The 23,810-nt window shown below is 37.0% G+C and overlaps 1 protein-coding gene across 2 annotated transcripts in view; it reads right to left on the bottom strand.

The window, feature by feature from the left end:
* LOC121390385 overlaps window positions 1-12,428 on the bottom strand; it is a 41,733-nt gene extending 29,305 nt beyond the window's left edge. Inside the window, exons 1-4 of one of the 2 annotated variants that reach the window (XM_041522184.1) lie at window positions 11,353-12,428; window positions 8,508-9,428; window positions 4,242-4,375; window positions 2,816-3,050 (exon numbers count right to left, since the gene is read on the bottom strand). In XM_041522184.1, coding sequence (XP_041378118.1) covers window positions 2,816-3,050; window positions 4,242-4,375; window positions 8,508-9,428; window positions 11,353-12,304 — 2,242 coding nt within the window. In that variant the 5' untranslated portion in view covers window positions 12,305-12,428. The remainder of the gene's footprint in view (window positions 1-2,815; window positions 3,051-4,241; window positions 4,376-8,507; window positions 9,429-11,352) is intronic. The other variant, XM_041522185.1, reaches the window with a different exon arrangement.
* Window positions 12,429-23,810: the final 11,382 nt, after the last annotated feature.

Here is a 23,810-nt window from a genome sequence, read left to right as displayed (position 1 = left end):
TGATAAGGAATGATTGGCGTTTGGGTTTAGTCAAAAATGCAGAAGATCAAAACATTTTTATTCCTCCCAACAGTAGAGTGGTTGTAAGAGGTCAAATGGATAAAGTTCTGAGATCGCCGAAGATTTGTGCACTTCTCCAACCGACACTAAGGTCATCTTTAACTGACGACATTGATATTGAACCTACTATTATCAATTTTGACAGTGAGAATGTGGACATTATTGATGTTCATATCTGTAATGTAACATCTCGAACGGTAATTATTCCACCATGAGTGCTGCTTTGCGAACTACACTCAGTAACTTTAGAGGATCTGCCAACTCAACAGCCGATTGATGTACCAACATTGTTAGATCAGGTTGGGATCGAGAAAAATTGTCTTACTCAGGAGGAGGTGGAACAAGGAATAAATGTTGTTCAAAAGTTTCACGATATATTCTCCAAAAATGATGAAGATCATAGTTACTTTGGGCAAGTCTGGCATAGAATTGATTTGTATGACACTACTCCATTCAAACAACGACATAGACGGATTCCTCCACCCATATTAGGATATGTAGACTACACTAAACCGTTTGAACTTCACACAGATGCTTGTGCTCAAGATTTAGGAGCTGTATTATACCAAAAACAAGATGGACTTTTAAGAGTCATTGCCTATGCCAGTAGAGGAGTGAGCTGTTCTGAAAAGAATTATTCAGCTCACAAACTGGAATTTTTATGTCTGAAATGGGCAATATCAGAAAAATTTCACGACTATTTATATGGACATGATTTTATTGTGGTGACTGACAACAATCCTTTAACTTACATATTGACTTCTGCTCATCTTGACGCCACCGAGCATCGGTGGTTGGCTTCGTTGGCTAATTACAATTTCAGTATCAGATATAGACCAGGCAAGGCTAATGCTGATGCGGACACTTTGTCAAGATTGCCAAAATACACAGATGACTCACAAGAAATGGAAAGTTTGTCAAAGGATTCCATTGAAGCAATTTGTAAGTCTACTTGTGTTTCGAATTTAGTAGAAAGTTTGTGTTTGTCTATTGATGTTGATGGATTTGATGATGTAAATATTACAGATGACAAGTGTGAACTGAATGCTCGTGAATGGAGACGTTCCCAAAACAAAGATCCAACACTTGCCACAGCAATTGGACACCTGATGAATAGAACCAGACCTGACGGAAAGCAGTATGGTGGAAACAAGGAGATGATTGGACTTTTGAAGATCTTTCAACAGTTTAGACTTAAGCGTGGTATTCAGACATGTTAGTGAGTTGATCTCAATGATGATGCCTATAACTCGGATTTAACCGAAAAGTACACAGACGTGTGTTATAAGGAAAGTTAATATTTTAACAAGAGGCCACTCGCATTAATTTCGTGTTGCAATTTAGTCTGCCCACTGTCACTCGCATTAATTTAGGGATGTGTTAATTTCAGGATCTACAGTAGTTATAGCACAAATTTCTTAATGTGAATACTGCCAAATCTGTCTTGAGTGGCCAAACAAGGGAAAGGGAGTAGACAAAAGCAACTGCTTAAGACAGGTGGCTGCAGATTACAGGTTGCTATTTAGTGTCTTTAAAATATTTGTTGTTGTTGGTTTTTTTTCACAATCTGTACTGCTAATTTATGGACGTGTGCTCTATAGTTTACTACAAAAATTAACTTTCGACTTGTACCGTCTTCAAAAATAATGAAACGTAATTGTAATGTATTAATTTGACCGTTTCTAATTCATACTCACAAATTTGTTTTCTTTTTTCAGTTAATTATTTAATTACTACTGCATACAGTGTATTGTCATAGTAGATGAATGAACAGATGTCAAGCTTAACCTACTTAGAGGCATACTTTCTTAACTGATATGCAGGAGAGAAAGAAAGAAAGAAAGAAATGTTTTATTTAACGAGGCACTCAACATATATTATTTACGGTTATATGGCATCAGACATATGGTTAAGGACCACACAGATTTTGAGAGGAAACCCGCTGTCGCCACTACATGGGCTACTCTTTCTGATTAGCAGCAAGGGATCTTTTATTTGCGCTTCCCACAGGCAGGATAGCATAAACCATGGCCTTTGTTGAACCAGTTATGGATCACTGGTCAGTGCAAGTGGTTTACACCTACCCATTGAGCCTTGCGGAGCACTCACTCAGGGTTTGGAGTCGGTATCTGGATTAAAAATCCCATGCCTCGACTGGGATCCGAACCCAGTACCTACCAGCCTGTTGACTGATGGCCTAACCACGACGCCACCGAGACCGGTTGATATGCAGGAGAGATGTCAGAACTACATGTAAATGGATAGTAGTAGTATCCATGATGGTGTGAGCAATGCATCCGCTTATTTTGGTCACTTATTTAATACAGATATTTTAGTGATTTTGGGATCCAATATAGGTGGACTTTTGCATGGGCAAGGCTAGCTCTGGCACTCGTCAATAGCAAATTTTGAAAGCAGTTGGTGAATTTTATTTTAATTTGGCGAAATAATTTCATGTATTAATTGACCTTTAAAAAAAAATAACTGTTGATTTCTGCAATTTTTAATATTTACTAGACGATTTGGCAAACTGTTTTGCTCACCCAAACCTAGCCCTGCATGGGCCTGTTCCTCAACTAAGCAAAACAATTTCATCTTACTCCCTCTATGCACAAAACCCACCTTATATATTAAAAAGAAAACAAAAACAAGAACAAGTTCCAGCAGGTTCACATGACATTAAATCAAAACAACAATCTGTAACTCACACAGCCCTTAATTTGCCATGGCATCATTTCTGGGCCTGTAAAATTACCTTTTTCATACATGTACTTGTATTTCTGTGTGACACTTTTAGTCGTTTCAGTCTTGGTTTCATGCGATTCCATGTCACTTTTAGTATGTTCTTGATTCACTCTGACTTCATTTCCTTCAGGATGTGCTTGACGATTCTGATTCTGATTTTTCTCTTGGTGTTCGTCTGCTGCTGGTTTTGACAATGTGTTTCCTGGTTCAAATGTCTTGGCCAAATCATTTGCTTTGAGATAAGGCTGTAAATACATGTATTAGAAGCTATATTACTATTTTGATGCGGTTGTTAGAAGAGAAAAAAAAGTTGAATTGTTGCTGATCCTGACTGGGTTATAATTAATTGTATTTTTTTATTAAAAACACACCCAGTCCCTACCACGTGGGTTCCAAACGTTACATAAAGTCCAATAATCTATGATTAATAAATCAATGTGTCAAACAAACTAACTTTATTGCTATTGAGCACTCACTTTATAAAGGATTGTTTAGTTACGAGTTTTGAAGTCAAAGACAGGGCTGGAGCAAAACCTCAAATTCGAGCAAAAATGATACAGATATTCGGGCAAAATGTGCTAATCTGAGCCCTTTTTACCATGTATTTCCATCATTCTACCGTCAAAATTAGTTGTATGGTAATCCATTTTAAAATGTGTAATGATCTGCTTACAACCCTATATACATGTAGCTGTTTGGTAGTATTGCTAATATGAATAAATAGAGGAGTCGTCACGATTATTTTTTAATATGGAAAATATTAACTAGACGAGGTTGATATTTTACATATTAAAAAACACGAATAGCGAATTCTGTTTATCCTATAACACTTCTAAAATAACATTCTAATTACTTTTTTTTAGTAAATCACAGTACTAAAGTAGCCGCCATCGATAATATGACGTCATCACCATTAGCACAGATTAGTTTGACGTCACGCATTTTAAACAAATCTTTGAAAACGTTACGCTCAGGTACACGGGTCTTGTTGGCTTGTAAGCAAATGACCCATCCACAGCAATAAATTACCTAGAGACCTTGCAGATTTGCATACCATTATTAACCGGGTTAATAAAGTAAATTATCATATGGGTTTATGACATGGATATCATGGGTAAGTTATAGGATAAATGTTGTTATCCAGATTCGGGCATTTTCGTTTAATTCGAGCAAAAGCCAGCCTGCCCCCTTACAAAAATGGAAGCCTGTACGCCTATGGTCAAAGCATAATACAGTGAAACCTCTCAAAACTGGACCCTCTGTAAACCGAAATTCCCTCAAAACTGGACGTTTTTCGCAGCCCCTTTTTAAATAGCTGTTCAGAAGAGAACCTCTCTAAACTGGATACCTCTTAAAACCTGACTTTTTACTTGGTCCCAAGGGTGTCCGGTTTAGAGGAGTTTCACTGTAATACAAGCATTACACATAATAGTTACCTTATCAAGAGAAACATCTTTAATTTCGGCCAGTGTGTTTGGTTTTGTGATGCAAAACTTTGTAAACTGGATCTGCAGAAGAAAATCCCTGTCATATTGACGCTTTCCTTCTGGATTCAACGGACTCCACTGGTCTGTAAATTATCAAGCATTTTGAGAGTACTGCTAAGCTTAAAACAACACATGTCCCCTACAGGGCCCAACACATTTTCGTGTCTACTAAGTTCAAGGGACAGAACTTTTTAAAAATGGGTAAATAGCCATGAAATTCATATTTGATCTGTAACAGTACAGAGAACTTTATCAACAGTGTTAGTATAATGTATATAGAATTCTGTGGCATATTATGCTACTAATTGTATACTCCTTGCTCATGACATCGTGGGTTCCACGATATTGCATAATTGCGGCATTTACATTGATGACAGACAACACATTGTTATGCATGTTAACAAATTTGAAGAAATGTCAAAAGTTTTGGCAAGTATTCATAATTTTACTGTTTGGTCATAATATAACACAGAGTGATTTTACTGACACCCTCATGCTTATAAAATATAAATAGCCCCAGTACTTACCGTGCACACATACAATTCTGCTCTGACAGCTATCAGACTGTCGTCTGGTTATTGACAATCAAAACAAGGCTATACGACGGTCACTGTGTTACTATATTTAGAAAGCGCGACCTCTAGAAATGTATGAAAACATTTAAGGGCCATGCCTATATATTTATTGGCAATTTAAACAACACATAACTTTTAATATGTTCTTTTCTTGGTTTCGTTCAATAAATATTCATTATATAACTGTTGGATCTTACTAATATGATGAACAATTAAAAAAATTCAATTATAATAGTATATTTAAATGCCCACACTGTCTTGCATAATAATAATAATTGGGAAATTTAATATGTTACTACAATTGAAAAATGAAACGTTTTATGGTGACTTTTCTTCGTTCTTATGTTGTTTTTGACCCGTGCGGTCCACCGTATTGTAACGTTTACAATTTACTGCGATATTATGGTAACCTCCCTTGAACGGAAGCCAGTGCTATGGTGTACTTCCATCAACTATTTTAATGTTAGAACTCCATTTATTTGTCAACACAATGTCATGGACATGATATGCAAGTACATTTCTTCTCTTTTTTTTTTTCCAAATAGTTAAGTACCGCGATATCGTGGTAGCCCAGTTTATATGAAACAAAAAAAAAAAAACACCTTAGGTCTCACTACACAGATGTCATCTGCCATTGACACCCATGTTAAATTGCCCAACTTCAAACGAAGATTGCCAATAGAACGGGTTCTCATTGGCATTAACAACATACACCATTGCGAACATACATTATATAAGCATTTATTTTCACTCCAAAATTGAGAACATTTCCGTCTCAGTTTTTTGCTATATAACCGCATCTGGCTGTAGTACCGGTCCGAACAGGTGATTCATTAACCGATTCACTCCGGCTGTCACTTGCGCTATATACCCATGTCCCAAAAGGTCGATGCACAATATTACAAAATAGCATGGGCAAAATACAGCCAGAAGGCTTAGCATTAAACATACATATTGTTTTAATTCTTCACCATTTCCTAGAAGTGAATATGTGAACCATAACATGTGTCACAATTAGGAACTATAGTGGACCGTCATCAATGAACTCTCACCCGGAAGTGATCTGTGTAGTGAGACCTTAATATTTACAGGCCCATACGCGAGGGGTGGGGGGTCGGTGCAAGGGGTGGGTACGCACCGCCCATAGTCTGTCGAGGTCCGTCCGTGGATGTTGCCATATTTTGAGCAAAGAAACATTTCAAATTTACTTCCCAGAATGCAGGAAAATGCATCTCCTGCATTCAAGATTAAAAAAAAAAATCGGAGGGGCATGCCCCCGGACTCCACTAGCAAAGCCGGCCCTTTGGGTCTAATTGGGGAAAAGTTTGATATTGGATTGGGTATTTACGTTGGGGGAATGGGGCCGTTCACTGGCCCCAAAATGTATGGTAGATTATACCCTGGGATGGGTCCCTAAAGGGGATCAGTGGGGCAAAGAAAACGTCCGAAGCGATCGGGTTGACATTACGGAAACCGAAAACGGCCGAAGTGATTCTCATTTAAAAAAAAAAAAAAAAAAAAAAACCGACTGAAAAAATAATTTCCACAATTTCTCTGACAACAGAAATCCGTCTCACGACGGACAGTTAACAGCCATGTTACAGTGACACAGATTCCACATATGAGACTGTAACGAGATAGCATAGGGCAAAATACATACAGTTTTCTGCCGTCTGCCATTTAATTTGTTTATGGAACTCTTCAAGAGGGGTGAAAGCCTCCAAAGTTTTTGACATAATTAATAGAAAATCAATGATCTCTAGTGGTATCATTAAAAAATATATATAATAATAATAATAATAATAATAAAAAAAAAAACAATAATAATAATAAAATTAATATGACGTCATCACGTTTTGGTTTTATATCATAACATGTTATGACGTTGTTAGATTAAGTAATATTCTTTCACCCCTCTTGGAGAATATTTCATAAAAAGTCAAAATGGCAGCCGACACAAAATTACATGCGTTTTGCCCCATACGATCTCAGCTAAGTCGATATAGGTGACATGGTTATCATCTAGTAAGCCTATGTGGAATCTGTATCATTGTAATGGGGTTTTTTTTCAAGATTTCTCTCTGGACAAAATGTGGGTAAAATCTAACGAAAAATAAAGGTAGGAGAGCAATTTTTCGTAGTTGTTAACATTTTGGTTCGGACTTTAGGTGTCTTACCAGCCCCAAGTTCAGCCAGCAAACGTTTCGCTAACGTTCGCAAACTATTTGATTGATTTCTAATATGGCCATTTGGTTTACCGTGAACCGCACAAACCAAATCTAGCGGACGTTTTTCCACTCGTCTGGCTGAACGCAGCCCATTACTTTTCAAAGATAGCTTATTCATAAACAGCGCATGGGATACTTTTGCTGATGTATTTTGCACATTGGTTCAATGTTTGTATGGATATTACTGAAGCACATTTCCACAACCGACAAAAAGATGTATTGATTAAAAAGAGCAGGTAATTCAAGGTTAGGAATATAATACCAGTGAACTAACATAGAAATCTCTGATGTATTACTAAATTTGGAAACACTTAATTACTGTCTTGTTATTATGTAAGAACTGAACAAACATGTTTCTTTCGGTTCTATTAGTCTCGATAAACCACTATATTTCGAGCATGGATTAGAATGTATGCTATGGTTTTGAAGCCAGTTTAAACAGAAGCTTGATAACCAGACTTATTTTATTTTATTTTGTTACTTCGGTAACGTTTTACTCACTGATTATTCAATTTAATAAATTTTGGGAAATATTTCACGCGAATCAAAATAGATTCGGATGTTTTATGCTTGCGCTAATCAGTGGTGGATCCAGAAAATCCATTTGGGGGGTGGAGGGGTGCAATGACATGAGTAGAAATGCTAAGGGAACTTTGGGGGAGGTTTGGAGGGATATGAAAATTAATATAATATTATAATCAAATTATAACTCGCAAAATTTAGGGGGGCTCGGGCTCCTGCCCCCCCCCCCCCCCCCCGCTAGATCTGCCTCTGAAAATGTCATACCTTATTTAAGAATTGACTGCAATTATTTTTTGGTTCGTATGAACCGAAAAAACGATGTGCACACTATGACTGTGGAGTGGATCATACAAAAGTTACATTTTTTATGTATTTCTACCAATTATTAATTAAGATAAACAAACAAACACAAATTTTTTAAACTATATTTGCAACTCATACAATTTTCTCAACAGAAGATGCACATCAAAATTAATGTAAAAATATGACATTGATATTTTCAAAATGAATGAAATATTTGTTAAACCACAGATAAGCACATTTTAAATTATGGATATCTGGAGTATACCAATGATCCAATTACCAACTGCACAATAGTTTTATTATTGTTAGCTGCTAAATGACAATTTCTACAAATGCGCATTTGACTAGGATTTGTTATGTGTTGTTTCTTAATGATACTCGACATTTAAATTGTTTAAATCATTAATTAAGTTTAAGAGTATGCAACAACATCGATACCTTACAACGGAGGAACTTGTGAGATTTTTTTGTTACCATACTTAAAGGGAAAAGCCATAATTATTTAATTTTGTTAAGTATATGACAACAGTTCAATTCATCCAATCAAGAAATCACAATTCTTCAGAACAAACAAACGTTTAAATTACCTTCTTTGTATTTGTATTTCTGCGTCACACTTTCAGTTTTTTCCACATTGGTTTCATTTGTTTTCACATTGTTTTCAGCATTTTCTTGGCTCACTTCGGAATCCTTATTCATTTTAGCATCCATTATTTCTATCCCTAATTCCTTTGGCATAGATTCAGGCTCTGTTGTTACAATTTTAACCTGAGGATGCTGGCTGGAAGATTTCTCCGTCTCTTCCTCTACTGCTGGTTTTGATACATCGACCGGAGGTTTTGACACCTCAACTACCAGCTTACTTGAATCAACCACCGGTTTGGTTGCCTCGACCACTGTCTTGGACAACTCAACCACTGGCCTGGTTGACCCAACCACTGACTTGGACAACTCAACCATCGGCTTGGTTGACTCAACCACTGTCTTGGACAACTCAACCACCGGCTTGGTTGACCCAATCACTGTCTTGGACAACTCAACCACCGGCTTGGTTGACCCAACCACTGACTTGGACAACTCAACCATCGGCTTGGTTGACTGAACCACTGTCTTTGATATTTCAACCACTGGCCTGGTTGACCCAATCACTGTCTTGGACAACTCAACCACCGGCTTGGTTGACTCAACCACTGTCTTGGACAACTCAACCACTGGCCTGGTTGACCCAACCACCATCTTGGATATTTCAACCACAGGCTTAATTGACCCAATCACTGTCTTGGACAACTCAACCACCGGCTTGGTTGACTCAACCACTGTCTTGGACAACTCAACCACTGGCCTGGTTGACTCAACTGCTGTCTTGGACAACTCACCCACCGGCTCAGTTGACCCAACCACAGTCTTGGACAACTCAACCACCGGCTTGGTTGACTCAACCACCATCTTTGGTGACTGAACTGACAGCACCTTGGACAATTGCACCAATGACTTTGATAACTCGGCCACTAGTAAAAAAACAAACAAAACATCTATCTTTAAAAGAAGAAAGAAAGAAATGTTTTATTTAACGACACACTCAACACATTTTATTTACGGTTATATGGCATCAGACATATGGTTAAGGACCACACAGATTTTAAGAGGAAACCCGCTGTCGCCACATAGGTTACTCTTTTATGACAGGCAGCAAGGGATCTTTTATTTGCGCTTCCCACAGGCAGGATAGCACAAACAATGGCCTTTGTTGAACCAGTTATGGATCACTGGTCGGTGCAAGTGGTTTACACCTACCCATTGAGCCTTGCGGAGCACTCACTCAGGGTTTGGAGTCGGTATCTGGAATAAAAAAAACCATGCCTCGACTGGGATCCGAACCCAGTACCTACCAGCCTGTAGACCGATGGCTAACCATGACGCCGGTTTAAAAGAAGAAGGAGGAAATGTTTTATTTAACGACACACTCAACATATTTTATTTACCGTTACGTATATGGCATCAGACATATGGTTACGGCCCATACAGATATAGCAGCAAAACCAGACAAAAATCTCTCCTTTTTTCCCCAAGATGTAGCCAACCTCTCTTTTTTTTGGGGGGGGGGGGGGGGGGGGGGGGGGGGGGGCAGGCTGATTTTTACCCAAATTAAACAACAATGTCCAATTCTAGATAACACCATTTATTCATATTTGGAACTGGCCTCAGTGGCGCAGTGGTTAAGCCATCGGTCTCCAGACTGGTAGGTACTGGGTTCAGATCCCAATCGAGGCATGGGATTTTTAATCCAGATACAGACTCCAAACCCTGAGTGAGTGCTCCGCAAGGCTCAATGGGTAGGTGTAAACCACTTGTACTGACCAGTGATCTATAACTGGTTCAACAAAGGCCATGGTTTGTGCTATCCTGCATGTGGGAAGCGCAAATAAAAGATCCCTTGCTGCCTATCGTAAAAGAGTAGCCTATGTGGCGATAGCAGGTTTCCTCTAAAAAAAAAAAAACAGTGTCAGAATGACCATATGTTTGACGTCCAACAGCCGATGATAAGATAAAAAATCAATGTGCTCTAGTGGCGTCTGGAAAACAAATTTTCATATCTCCCAAGTTCAGGGCCATAACTCAGTTTTAAAAAATGGATAAATTGCCATGAAAGTCAAACTTGATCTGTAATAGTACATGATAAAGCTATATACAAAATTTCAGCTTAATATCTTGAGACATTGCACAAAAAGCATCATAAAAACTAAGTGGGACAGAGAGATGGCCGGACATGAAACTAATAGTCCACACCGGTTGGATGGGTAGGGGACTAATAACAGACAATCGTTGCATGAATATAAATTGCATCTTCTTGGTGACAAAAAAATGGTTGCTATTTTAATGCATGTGCAATTAAAAATATTTTCTATACATATACTTCATATGTACCAAGGATTCATAATACACCGACTAGCAGTACATTGTACATTTTATATTCTCATTATATAGTTATGTTACAAAGAACATATGTGCAATCTATTAATTTATAATTATTTATCACAAATACATGGGAAAAATTTTAAATATAAATATAACTACAACTTTAAGGATGCATCATTAATGAAAAGGGGTGGGACATAGCATTTGCCTGACGTGCGTTCGATCTAGGGTTGATTCCATTCGGTGGGCCCATTGGGCTATTTCTTGTTCCAGCCAGTGCATTACAACTCATAAATCAAAGGCTGTGGTATGTGTTATCCTGTCTGTAGGATGGTGCATACAAATAATACCTTTCTACTAATAAAAAAATGTAGCGGGTTACCTCTTTAAGATTATATATCAAAATTACCAAGTGTTTGATATCCAATAACTGATGATTAATAAATCAATGTTCTCTAGTGATGTTATTAAACAAAACAAACTTTTTATCTTTAATGAACAATAATGGTAGCCTACCGTTTAACGTGGAGTTATTCTTCCTGATTTGCTCACAGTTCTTGCGATTTGCAATCAGTGATGGTCTCAAAATCTTCGGGGATGACTGGTTACTGGCGTTTTCAGCAAGTAATTGCATCGCTCCAAATCTATATGCACACTCGCTGTTAAAAGTCTTTTCATGAGAAGGCACTGGTTTATGCTCAGAGTTGTTTTCTGGTGTACTTGTTTGAAACATGCTATGAAATGAGAACTTGTCTTTCCTTGATGTGCACTGAAAAGCATCCGATTCCTTAGATCTGTTTTGCACATCTTCCACACTAGCTTTTAAACTTCCAATTTCGTTATAGACCTTTTGGACTTTTGAACTCAAATCTTTGACTGTTGAATTTGACTCCTTAACTGTTGAACTTAACTTTGTAACTGTTGAACTAAAGTCTTTAATGGTTGAAGTCGACTTTTTAACTGTTGAGCTTAACTCTGTAACTGTTGAACTAAAGTCTTTGATGGTTGAACTTGACTTTTTAACTGTTGAAAATAACGATGTAACTGTTGAATTCAACTGTTTCACTTTTGAATTCAATTCTTTAACTACTTGTCTTGACTCTGTAACTTTTGAATGCAACTCTTTAACTGTTGATTTTGATTCCTTAACTGTTGTACTCAACTCTTCAACTGTTGATCTTGACCATGTAACTGTTGAACTCAACTTTGCCACTGCTGAAATTAGTTGCTGTAGTTGTAAAGTAACACCATTCATCCACTGAGCTGACACACTAGTATTTAGAGAGTTTGGTATGCATACTTGTATAATTTGGCCGTTCTGATCGCTCCATGCATTTAGCGACGGCTGTTGGCAATTCTCATTAGAAGCAGGTAAGTTTGAATTGCCGGTATTGCCCGCTGATGTGCTGTGTTGTTGTCCATTACTTGTTCCACCGGGATCTGTACATGCACTGCCTGTGGAAGCCATATTGCAATAATTTTGAAAACTGTTTTAATTAGCTGTATAGCTTTGGTGACGTTATACCAACTGTACAGGGACTACATTATATTTCTAGTGAGTTGTTTTAAAACATGAACATGTTCTGCTGTGGTGGAAGTACACTCCTCAAGGACAAATTTCTGAAAGACAAACAAATTTAATATCTTACCCGTAATACTGAATCTTACTGATATGTTCAGATCTACTATGCTATTAATTAGTCTGGTCCACCATTTGCATGTTTCTGGTCAGGTCAGGTCATAGGGTTTTACATGCACATTCAGAACAAGCTGTTGTAGCGCACACCTGTCGTGGGCATAAGAGGCGGCCTTGGCCGGCTCCTCCGTCCATGACTGCATGTTTCTAATTATATTTAGTTTATATATCCTATAAATGTAGCCAGTGGCGGATCTAAGGGGGCCCACAAGAGGCCACCTCACCCCTAAATTTTGTGAGTTATATTTTTATTATATATTTTTTCATTTTTTATGTTGGAGAATCCGAGGAATCACTTTGGGGCCCCCATAAATGGATTTTTTTTGGATCCACCACTGGTAGTTCATGTATATACTGTATACATGTACATATCTATGAGCAAGTTTTCGGCTTGGTCCAAATATGTGTACTGTATGTTTTTTTACCCCACTCAGTACTTGTAGTTTGTATGTAATGACATATTTTTGTCATGTTATCTTTTATGTTTATCATTTTTCTTAATTTATGCAGTATGTAAGTTAACAACTTATATAGGCCTACCGCCCGTTTGCTGATCCACTTTATTTATTTGAATAAATATTGTTTTAAAAAAATATGCTGATCAATACTGTGACATCTTATGACATTAAGAAACAGGCTTGCACAATGCCAGCATCTGGAGGGGTGGGGTGTGGGGCACAAGCCAGATTTTTATCTTTATTAATATCGAGTAGAACCACAAAAGTACATTGAGATGAGGCATTGAGGGTGGTGTTATTTAGTTTGATTTTCACAACACATTATCGTACCATCTTTTAATATTTTATAGTATTCCTGAATATTTTATAAAGTGTATACAGGCCTTGTTATTTAAAATATGCAGGCGGGCTAAAATCAGCTTTTTAACTGACTTAAGTTCATTTTGGGTGGGTCTCCTTCAGGGTATCTGTGAGGAAGTATGTCGATCTCGCCCTAATATGTATGATAGCTTCGCCTAACGATGAAAATAAGTCCTGGCGAACTCGTCCGGGGCGAGATCGCCAGGCTCCCGTATGAAGACCATTATAAATACTTATCATAAATGGTTAGGGTTAGGGTTAGTGACAGTGCCAAAGGAAAGTTCTTCCTAAAATTAGGTGGAACTGCACAAAGCTCCAACTTTTGAATTTGTGTTACCTACAGACGGACAGATACTGACGAACACACACACACACACACCACACACCCACACAGAGAGAGAGAGAGAGAGAGAGAGGAGAGAGAGAGAGAGAGAGAGAGAGATACTGACGGATACAAAGAGAGAGAGAGAGACGGACAGACATAAAAAGAGGGTGGAATCTACTGTTGCCACACCTATTCCTTTCATGCAAAATGATCACTTTACCTACCCTGTGTAACTGTGTATTCAGCCACAGCGAACTATTTGACTGGTCCGCAATGTGGTAATTTAATTTAACGTGAGGCGCAATAAACCAGTCTAGTGGACTTTTTTGCGTACTGTCTTGATTGAACTCTTCGCAAAGAAAAACACCATATGTCGTGGTACAAGTTAGTTCATCAAGATAACGTTTACCTTGGACAGGCTCACAGTTACCGCGGGCTTGGCTGTTTTTTTTATAAACATTTGGAAGCGCCATCTAGCGTTTCTTGACATATGCAAATAGAAATAAGGAAGTATACTGGGGTACCACGATATCGTAAATATACGGAAATACTTAATCGTAGCCAGCAGGATGTAACATCTTGTGAAATGCGATTTTAAGCTACGCCCTTTTTTGTAAGCCACGCCCCATGTCACAAAGGAGTCTGTTTTCGCGGAAAATAAACATAAATATGAACGAGTAGGCCTAATTCCCTAGTAAATGATGTCAAATATAGATCTGTGTTATTGTAACGAGCATTTAATAAAATATTAAGTAATACAAATCAGTTTTATAACAGCGTTTTTCAATGTGTTTTTTTTCTTCTAATCTGTACTTCCGATATTTTGACGTAATTAAGTAGTCCGATACACCTGCTGTCAACTCAGCAACTGAGTTTATGACATGTATCGGACTACAAACAACGCTGCATAGTTAATCGTTTGTAAACGTGACACAATATTAATAATACGTGAATAATATAATATAATTATATATACTGTATATTATATTTTAACGCCTGTATCAGATATGTAAACATGAATATATAATCGTGGGTTAATTCATTTTCTACCACCTACAGGTAAGGTGAGGGAATGGGGTTAAATGACAATGTGGTACATGATATTTGGCTAATGTCAGGGCTTTAGATTGCACCAAAGCTGCACATGTACTGTATATGCTGGGGGTAGTTTTTGCAAAAATGATAAACTTCAGATTTTAATTTTATCAAGGTAGTTTTTTCATTTTATATGTAATGTTAATTTCAGCTAAATAAATGCCTTCTTATGCAGACACTGAAAATTAAATATGAATATGATGGATTAATCCATTATCTAAATGATCAGGGTAGATTTCCATATTATAAGAAATTATTATTTTTTTAATTTTTTATTATTATCATAAAAAAAGAAGAAGTGAATAGCCAAATGCCAATTTGGGTTCAAAGTGTGCACAATTTGGTGCACATCAATAATCTACCGGGTATAGCTTGCTTATAAATTGACAGATAAACAACAATTATTTCATCTACCCTATGGTTTTAGGAGCCAAGGAGGGCACTGGTATTATCAAAATTCAGTTTTAAATAAATGGGCCATGTAATATGGTGGTCCAAATTGAGAAAATGACAATAACTTCCTTATTATTCGGTACTAAAATGTAATTCTTGCATCTAACCCATGGTTTTAGGGGTCATGGAATACAATGAAAGTAGTTCAGTTCTTCTATACAAGTTAATTTTAATTAATTCAAGATGCCAACCAATACAGGCAATGTACCTAAGGAGATGGAACTGTTAAAAATAAAGTGCCACTGTATATTTGTAAAATGATTAACACAGTCATTAAAAAAAACTTGTGGCTTTAAGATAATCAATTAATAATAATAAAATAATTTGACAGATGTAAAGAAGAAGTTTGTTTTGTTTAATGACACCACTAGAGCACATTGATTAATTAATCATGGGCTACTGGATGTCAAACATTTGGTAATTCTGACTCGTATAGTCATCAAAGGAAACCCGCTACATTTTCTTAATGCAGCAAGGGATCTTTTATATGCACTTTCCCACAGACAGGAAAGCACATACCATGGACTTTGACCAGTTGTGGTGCATTGGTTGAAACGAGAAAGAACCCAATCAGTTGAATGGATTGACAGATGTAAAATGCATTGTAACATTATTTTACAGTGACCTTTTCTTGGCCAATAGAATGTAAGATCTCTGGTAGTATTGTGCGTGGTGTAGTATGCATGATGTAATTTTGTTAATTTGCAATGTAATATTATTTTAGGTGGCCTAGTACTTGCTTTTTATCCCCAGTGTTAAATACCATTATTGTAAAAAAAAAAAAAAAAAATAGACCAGCTAAAACTGAATTCCATTGCAAACTGGCAAAGCTCTATCATGCTCACTAAACAACACACACAGTACCCAAGAGAAAAAAAAAAGAACTAATAAAGGGTCACTTTAATATAGTATTTCATTATTACATGTAGGTCATCCTCTTTAAACCAACAAGTCTTTTGTGTGACTGTTACTTTTAACAGTTCCATCTTCCTGGGTTCATTACTTATATTGGTGGCTATCTTGAATAAATTAAAATTAACAGGTATAGAAGAACTGAACTACTTTCATTGTGTTCACTGATTCCTAAAACCATGGGTTAAATGCAAGAATTACTTTTCTGTATCGAACAATAAACAATTTATTGCCATTTTCTCCATTTGAACCACCATATTGGCAATCATCTTGTATTCAGGTGATTCATTTATAAAATGTGAATTATGAAGGAAGGAAATGTTTTATTTAACAACACACTCAACCCATTTTATTTACGGTTATATGGCGTTAGACATATGGTTAAGGACCACACAGATACTGAGAGGAAACCCGCTGTCGCCACTTCATGGGCTGCTCTTTTCGATTAGTAGCAAGGAATGTTTTATGTGCACCATCCCACAGACAGGATAGTACATACCACAGCCTTTGTTACACCAGTTGTGGAGCACTGGCTGGAATGAGAAATAGCCCAATGGGTCCACTGACTGGGATCGATCCTAGACCTACTGCGCATCAAGCGAACGCATTACCACTGGGCTATGTCCTGCCCTCCTGAATTATGATGTCACCAATTATGATGGCACCAGTGTCTTTCCTGGCTCATAAAACCATGGGGTAGATATAAAAATTGTTGTTCTTTGTTCTCTGATTTGGCCGCCATCTTGGATTTTTCTAATTTCTCAAGGATGGTACCCAGTGGATTATCGATGTGAACCCCCAACAGTGTCAGAATCTATAGATAACAACTATTTGTCAAATCCAAGTGGTAATTCTTCAAGACTATCATAATGACAATGACCTTTATTCTCATAAACTGTAGGCTTACAGTGTAGAGAAGAATGAAATACACACACACACACACACACACACACACGGAGAGAGAGAGAGTGAGAGAGAGCGAGAGAGAGAGAGAGAGTGAAAGACATACATACATACATATATAGATGCTATGATAGGTACTATATAAAATTAGTGGGCAATGGTTGGAGTGGTGACATATTTTTCAAAATGGCCACAAGAAAATTTTGAAATACATATCTTTGGACATAAATCCAAATCTAATCGACATGTTCTGTTGTTTTAAATGTTTGACTATGGTTTATAAAAATAAGGAATTGCTTATAATAAATATTTAATGTGATTAGATACAATGTAATTGTTACTGGAAACTCAGACAGTATTTATGCACTTAAAAGCTGGTATCCTGACATTAAAAGATGCAAACTCAATGTGCTTAGTCAGAATAAAATGTATTCAGTTATGTTTGTTAATGGTTTGACAATGTAAATTCTAATTTGCTGTCAAAGTGTTGCTTAAACATTTCACTACCTGTAATTCTGGTTGTTTTATATTTATACCATCTGTTAATGAGCCATAAATTTGCAAGTGCATTTGAAGAAATCAGTCAGCTCTCATAGTGACCCCATTGATGCCTCTGGGTGCCACTCATGTTTCATTAGCTTTCCCCATTGTTTATAAGTGCCCGCTTGTTTCTGCTATATAAAATACTGAGCTGTCCAACACTACCTTTGTGACAACAAGATCTTTACCATCACCTAAAATTCCAGTCTCCTTACAGAAAATTCCATTAATTCTGCCTGCACACCTGCTGACTTGTTAGTGGTATAGTCCACACTGCTTGCCACTCATTTAAGACTTGATTTCAGAACATGCAGCCTGTTCCAGCCTAACAGAACAGGATGACCACTATTATTGCAAGATTTGTCATTTTGATGTATGATCACACAAGTACCTGTAGTGACAATAGCCGATGATTAATGTTATTATAGGTGTTTAAAACTGTATTGATATATTTAATATTTTATGAGATATTGAGAAAAATAGCTTGTGGATGGTGGCCATCTTGGATTTCAAGATGACAGCCATATATTCGATGTCACCATTGGATTCTTAGACCCCTGAAATGTCAGTCTAGGTGTTAAATCTGTATTGATATCTTTACTACTAAATGAGATATTGAGCAAAATAGCATGTGGACGGTGATCATCTTGGATTTCAAGATGGCAGCCACAATTTGCCACTTCTGTCACCACTGGATTCCTAGTCCCCTAAAATGTAGGTATAGGCATTTCAACTCTCTCGATATGTGTATTAGTTAAGGAGATATTAAACAAAACAGGTCCACAATGGTGGCCATCTTGGATTTCAAGATGGCAGCCATACAGGGTGTAATTTCCAGTGGGCCCTGGACTAAATATCCTTGTATTGGGTTACTCTAACCATTTGCCAATGTTCATGCTTTCACGGAAAAGTGCACAATTGATCAGCTAAGTCGCTGCACCGTAAGGTTATTCGCATATATTTGATTACAAAATAAAAACATTACATACAGTTTAGACATCTACACTGATCATTTACATAATGGATTAATTTATCACATATAGTGGCTACATAAGAAGGTGTTTACTTAGCTGAAATATACATTAGTTAACAAATATGTAAATTAATATAACATCTTTTGCAAAAAGTACCCTCGGTGGATGATAATGTACCCTCGGTAGTTGGGTACTGTAAAATCCACCCTACTGAAAACTTAAGTGTCTCATTTTCCTAGAACTATTCATAGCACTGACAGTAAACATACCATAAGGTTATTCACATATATTTTGAAATAATAATAATAATAATAATTTCTTTTAATTTGGAAATGTACTCTGATCATTTAGATAATGGATTAATCCATCATATACATATTTAATTGTCATGTCTACATTAGGTGTTTACTTAGCTGAAATATACATTAGCCAACATATATGTAATGTAATATACCATGTTAAAGGAAAGGTACCCTCGGTGGATGATATTCATGTACATATGTACCCTCATTAGTTAGGTACCGTACTGTCAAATCCACCATGTTAAGGATCTCCTTTTCTGAAAACTAACCCTGACATGGATAGTAAATATGCAGTAAGGTTATTCATAACTATTTATTTTTAAAAACATTTTAATTTTTCATATGAAAATAAAATCTATCCTGATCAGTTAGATAATAGATTAAGCCATCATATTCATATTGAATTGTCATGTCTACATTAGAAGGTTTTTACATAGCTGAAATATACATTAGCCAACATATGTGTTATGTAATATAACATATTAAAGGAAAACTACCCTCGGTGGATGATATCCATGTACCCTCGGTAGTTAGGTATGATACAATCCACGCTTTTGAAATTTTAAGTCTCCTTTTCTGAAAACCACTCCTAACATGGATAGTAAATATGCAGTAAGGTTATTCTTATCTATTTATTTTTAAAAACATTTAAATTTTTCATATGAAAATAGAATCTACCCTGATAAGTTAAATAATAGATTAAGCCATCACATTCATATTGAATTGTCATGTCTACATTAGAAGGTGTTTACGTAGCTGAAATATACATTAGCCAACATATGTGTTATGTAATATAACATATTAAAGGAAAACTACCCTCGGTGGATGATATCCATGTACCCTTGGTAGTTAAGTATGGTAAAATCCATGCTTTTGAAATTTTAAGAGTCTCCTTTTCTGAAAAGCACTCCTGACATGGATAGTAAATATGCAGTAAGATTATTGATATCTTGTTACTAAAAAAAAAATATAAAAAATTTAAACTTTCACACATGGAATGAAAATCTACCCTGATAAGTTAAATAATAGATTAAGCCATCACATTCATATTGAATTGTCTTGTCTACATTAGAAGGTTTTTACGTAGCTGAAATATACATTAGCCAACATATATGTTATGTAATATAACATATTAAAGGAAAACTACCCTCGGTGGATGATATCCATGTACCCTCGGTAGTTAAGTATGGTAAAATCCACGCTTTTGAAATTTTAAGAGTCTTCTTTTCTGAAAATCTATCCTGATAAGTTAAATAATAGATTAAGCCATCACATTCATATTGAATTGTCATGTCTACATTAGTGGGTGTTTTTTTAGCTGAAATATACATTAGCCAACATATATGCAATGCAACATGCCATATTAAAGGAAAAGTACCCTCGGTGGATGATATCCATGTACCCTCTATAGTTAAGTACCATAAAATCCACCCTTTTGAAATGTTACATGTCTGTTTTTCTGAAAACTACCACTGACATCGGTAGTAAACATACAGTAAGATTATTTACATCTACTTAAAAATAATAATATAATTTTAATGGAAATGTAAATGCACATATGTAATAAAATGGAAATCTACCCTGATCAGTTAGATAGTTAATGAATAATTCATATTCATATTTAATTTTCAGTGTCTACATAAATTGGAGGGGCCGGACGTAGACCAGTGGTAAAGCATCGATCTATTTTGATTGGACCATTGTGCTATTTCTTATTACGGCCAGTGCACCACAACTGGTACATGTATATCAAAATCCGTGGTATGGTGCATATAAAAGATTACCTGCTACTAATGAAAAAATATAGTGGATTTCATCTCTAAGACTATATGTCAGAATTACGAAATGTTTGACATCCAATAAATCAGTGTGCTCTAGTGGTGTCGTTAAACAAAAAACCCAGTGTTTACTTATACATATGTATTTTCACACACACACATTTGTTTCAACTTATTTCCATGCTTATATCCAATTAAGGTTCAAGCACGCTGTCTTGGGCACACACCTCAGCTATCTAGGCTGTCTGTCCAGGACAGTGGGTTAGTTGTTAGTTGGTTAGTGGTTATAGAGAGAGAAGAGAGTGTAGTGGCCTTACACCTATGCATGGAGTCCTTAAGAACTTGCTCTGGGCTGGAGCCGGTACAGGGCTGCGAACCCTGTACCTACTAGCCTGTAGTCCGATGGCTTAACCACTGCGCCACCGAGGCCGGTTACACACACACACACACACACGTACTTATGTATGTATGTATATATGTATATTAAAGGTAAATGAACCGTCAGTGGTACTTTATTCAAATCTATTTAATAAAAATCATACTTTAAAAAATAAAGAAATAGAAATCTACTCTGATCACTTAAATAATTGATTAATTTTGTGTCTACAAAAGTAGATTTTTACTTTTGAGGAAACGGACATTATATCCAAGAAGTGTGTAGTTTGTTAACAACTACATCAGTGGATGACTTCATTTGTACTTGGTAGTGAGATAATGTATTTATAATCCAACCTACTGAAATCTTAAATTTATAATTTTCCAAAAAACTACCGTAACTACTCATTCCTACTCGAGCTGGTGATGAAGACGGACGCTGTTCCATGCTCTCTCGTGTTACCTCCCCACCTGGGGGGATTAATTGCTTCGTATGGGACGCTGATAGAGTACCGCGTCGCGTACACCGGGTCACAGGCAACCGTGACTTTGGTGTACGGCGACCCTGCTCCACAAAAGAAGGGACGAGGGACCGAGGAAGAGAAAACGTGCGCCAGGGGCGGCACAGGGGGTCCCTTCTGCGTTGTCGCCCCCAGCCCGACCGGACAAGCCAGCCAAGCCAGCTGAGGAAACCCAGCAAGCGAAGTCTGACGAGTCGACGCCAGGAGAGGAGCTGAACATTGCCATGTGCGAGACTCCACGGCCGGCGTCTCCCGTTCCTGCACCTTCACGTTCGACTCCGTCGAGACCCCCATCCATGGGGAACTCCGTTGAGACGAACAAGGAAGTTGGTTTTGCGAAACGGAAGGCCGTCACTCCCCCGAGTGACCAGCCAGCAAAGGTACGGCCTTCCGCCTCTGGCCGAGGCAGGGACTTTGCCACATGGAGTCTCGCTGTCAGCAAGATCAAGAGCCAGTACTCTAAGTACTTGGTTGGTGATACACCACACGTGGGCTCACTGCCGGGAGGTATCCAAGAGGGAAGTTTCAAGCGCTTCCCCGACGGCAGTGAGGTGGCCATCCACGATACGGACTTACGAGATGGGACACTCTGCCTAGTGGTGACGACGCACCGGGAGGGTCTGTACAGACAAGGAATCCTTTTCAGGGATATGGACAACAACACCGTCCACAGAGTACTCGAGATCATCGCTGGCGTCCATTACGTCGAGCTAGCAAAAACCCTGCTAGGTCACAGGTGGAGGAAACTTGTGCCACACTTCAACGGCAAGCAGTTCATCTCGTCTCCATAGGCGCCAACCTCCTTAAGAACGGCCTTAACGAGGCCACTCACGTGGACATATAGATCGGACTTTAAACTTTTAGACCTTCGTTCAAAATTTTATGTCGAAATTACTTCTTTTTTTTTTACAAATATTATTAAATAGTCCGATCCTCTCTTCTTTCTCTTATTTATTTTTGGACTGTCCTTCTAAAATGCTCCAAATTATATAAATATTCGACCGAGCAGTCAATTCTTTTTATTTTTGGCTTATTTTTTATTTATTTATTTTTAATTTTATTAACTTTTTTTTCTCACTAATTGCTATTTTCAAAATTTTGCCCATTTTCAACTCTATCCCCCCCCCCCCCCCCCATCCTGAGTCAGGTGTGGATGGGCGTGTTCGAAACCCTAGTGGTATATGGGCACGTTAAAATAGTTATCTATTTATCTACCGTAACTATTGTTGTGTTGTTGTTATTATTTTTATTTAGGACAATTGTTATTACAAATAATTATAATATTAATTAAAAGTAGTGGACAATATTTTTCTAATCGGTTTGACCTGTATTCATTTATACAGTAATTATTTTAAATTATATATTCTGTAGTTGTTGGATGATTTTTGTTGTTGTTGTTTGTTTATTTGTTTATGAAATTAAGTTGTACAGATGTGCATTACAATTTTGACGTTCAGATAACCGTAACCACTGGTGTAAAATTCATCAAAATATCGGCGGGATTATCCAACAGAAGAAGAGTAGGAAAATAACAAACAACGACATTGATATACGCTACGTAACATTCAATTACACAATTTATTAACCACGCTGTATATTATTAAATACGTGTTACATTAATATCTACAGTTGGAATGATTTTTATATATACATCAGGACATTACTCGATGTCGTACAATCTCAATGTCGATCAACAGTTTGCTCATGAATATTCAGTAGACTCTCAGTAGCTGACGACTCAGTGTCTACGATTTAGTCTCTCCCGTAAATATACTTGGTTTGCAATTTTTGCTATATCTGCATCATGTCCACGCCATTGTGTTGACAAATAAATGCAGTTCTAACATTAAAACAGTTGATGGAAGTACACCATAGCACTGGCTTCCGTTCAAGGGAGGTTACCACCATATCGCGGTAAATCGCAAACGTTACAATACGGTGGACCGCACGGGTCAAACATGGTTCCTTTTGTACACACATTTGTAGTAATGTCTAGTAAACAAACTTCAACACAATAACGAAGAAAAGTCCACTTAAAACGTTTCGTTTTTCAACTGTAGTAAAATATTTACATTTTCCAATGGAAAAGTCGGTAATAATAATTATTATTGTCTGCAAGACAGTGTTGGCATTTTAAAATACTACCAAGCCATAATAGTAAGATTCAACAGTTATATAATCAATATTTATCAAATAAAACCAAGAATAGAACATATTAAAAGTTATGTGTTTTGTTTAAATTGCCAATAAATATAGGCATGGCCCTTAAATGTTTCCATACT

This window comes from Gigantopelta aegis, chromosome 15 (genome assembly GCF_016097555.1).
Source record: "Gigantopelta aegis isolate Gae_Host chromosome 15, Gae_host_genome, whole genome shotgun sequence".
NCBI lineage: Eukaryota > Metazoa > Mollusca > Gastropoda > Neomphalida > Peltospiridae > Gigantopelta > Gigantopelta aegis.
This window is presented reverse-complemented; position numbering and strand designations above follow the sequence as displayed.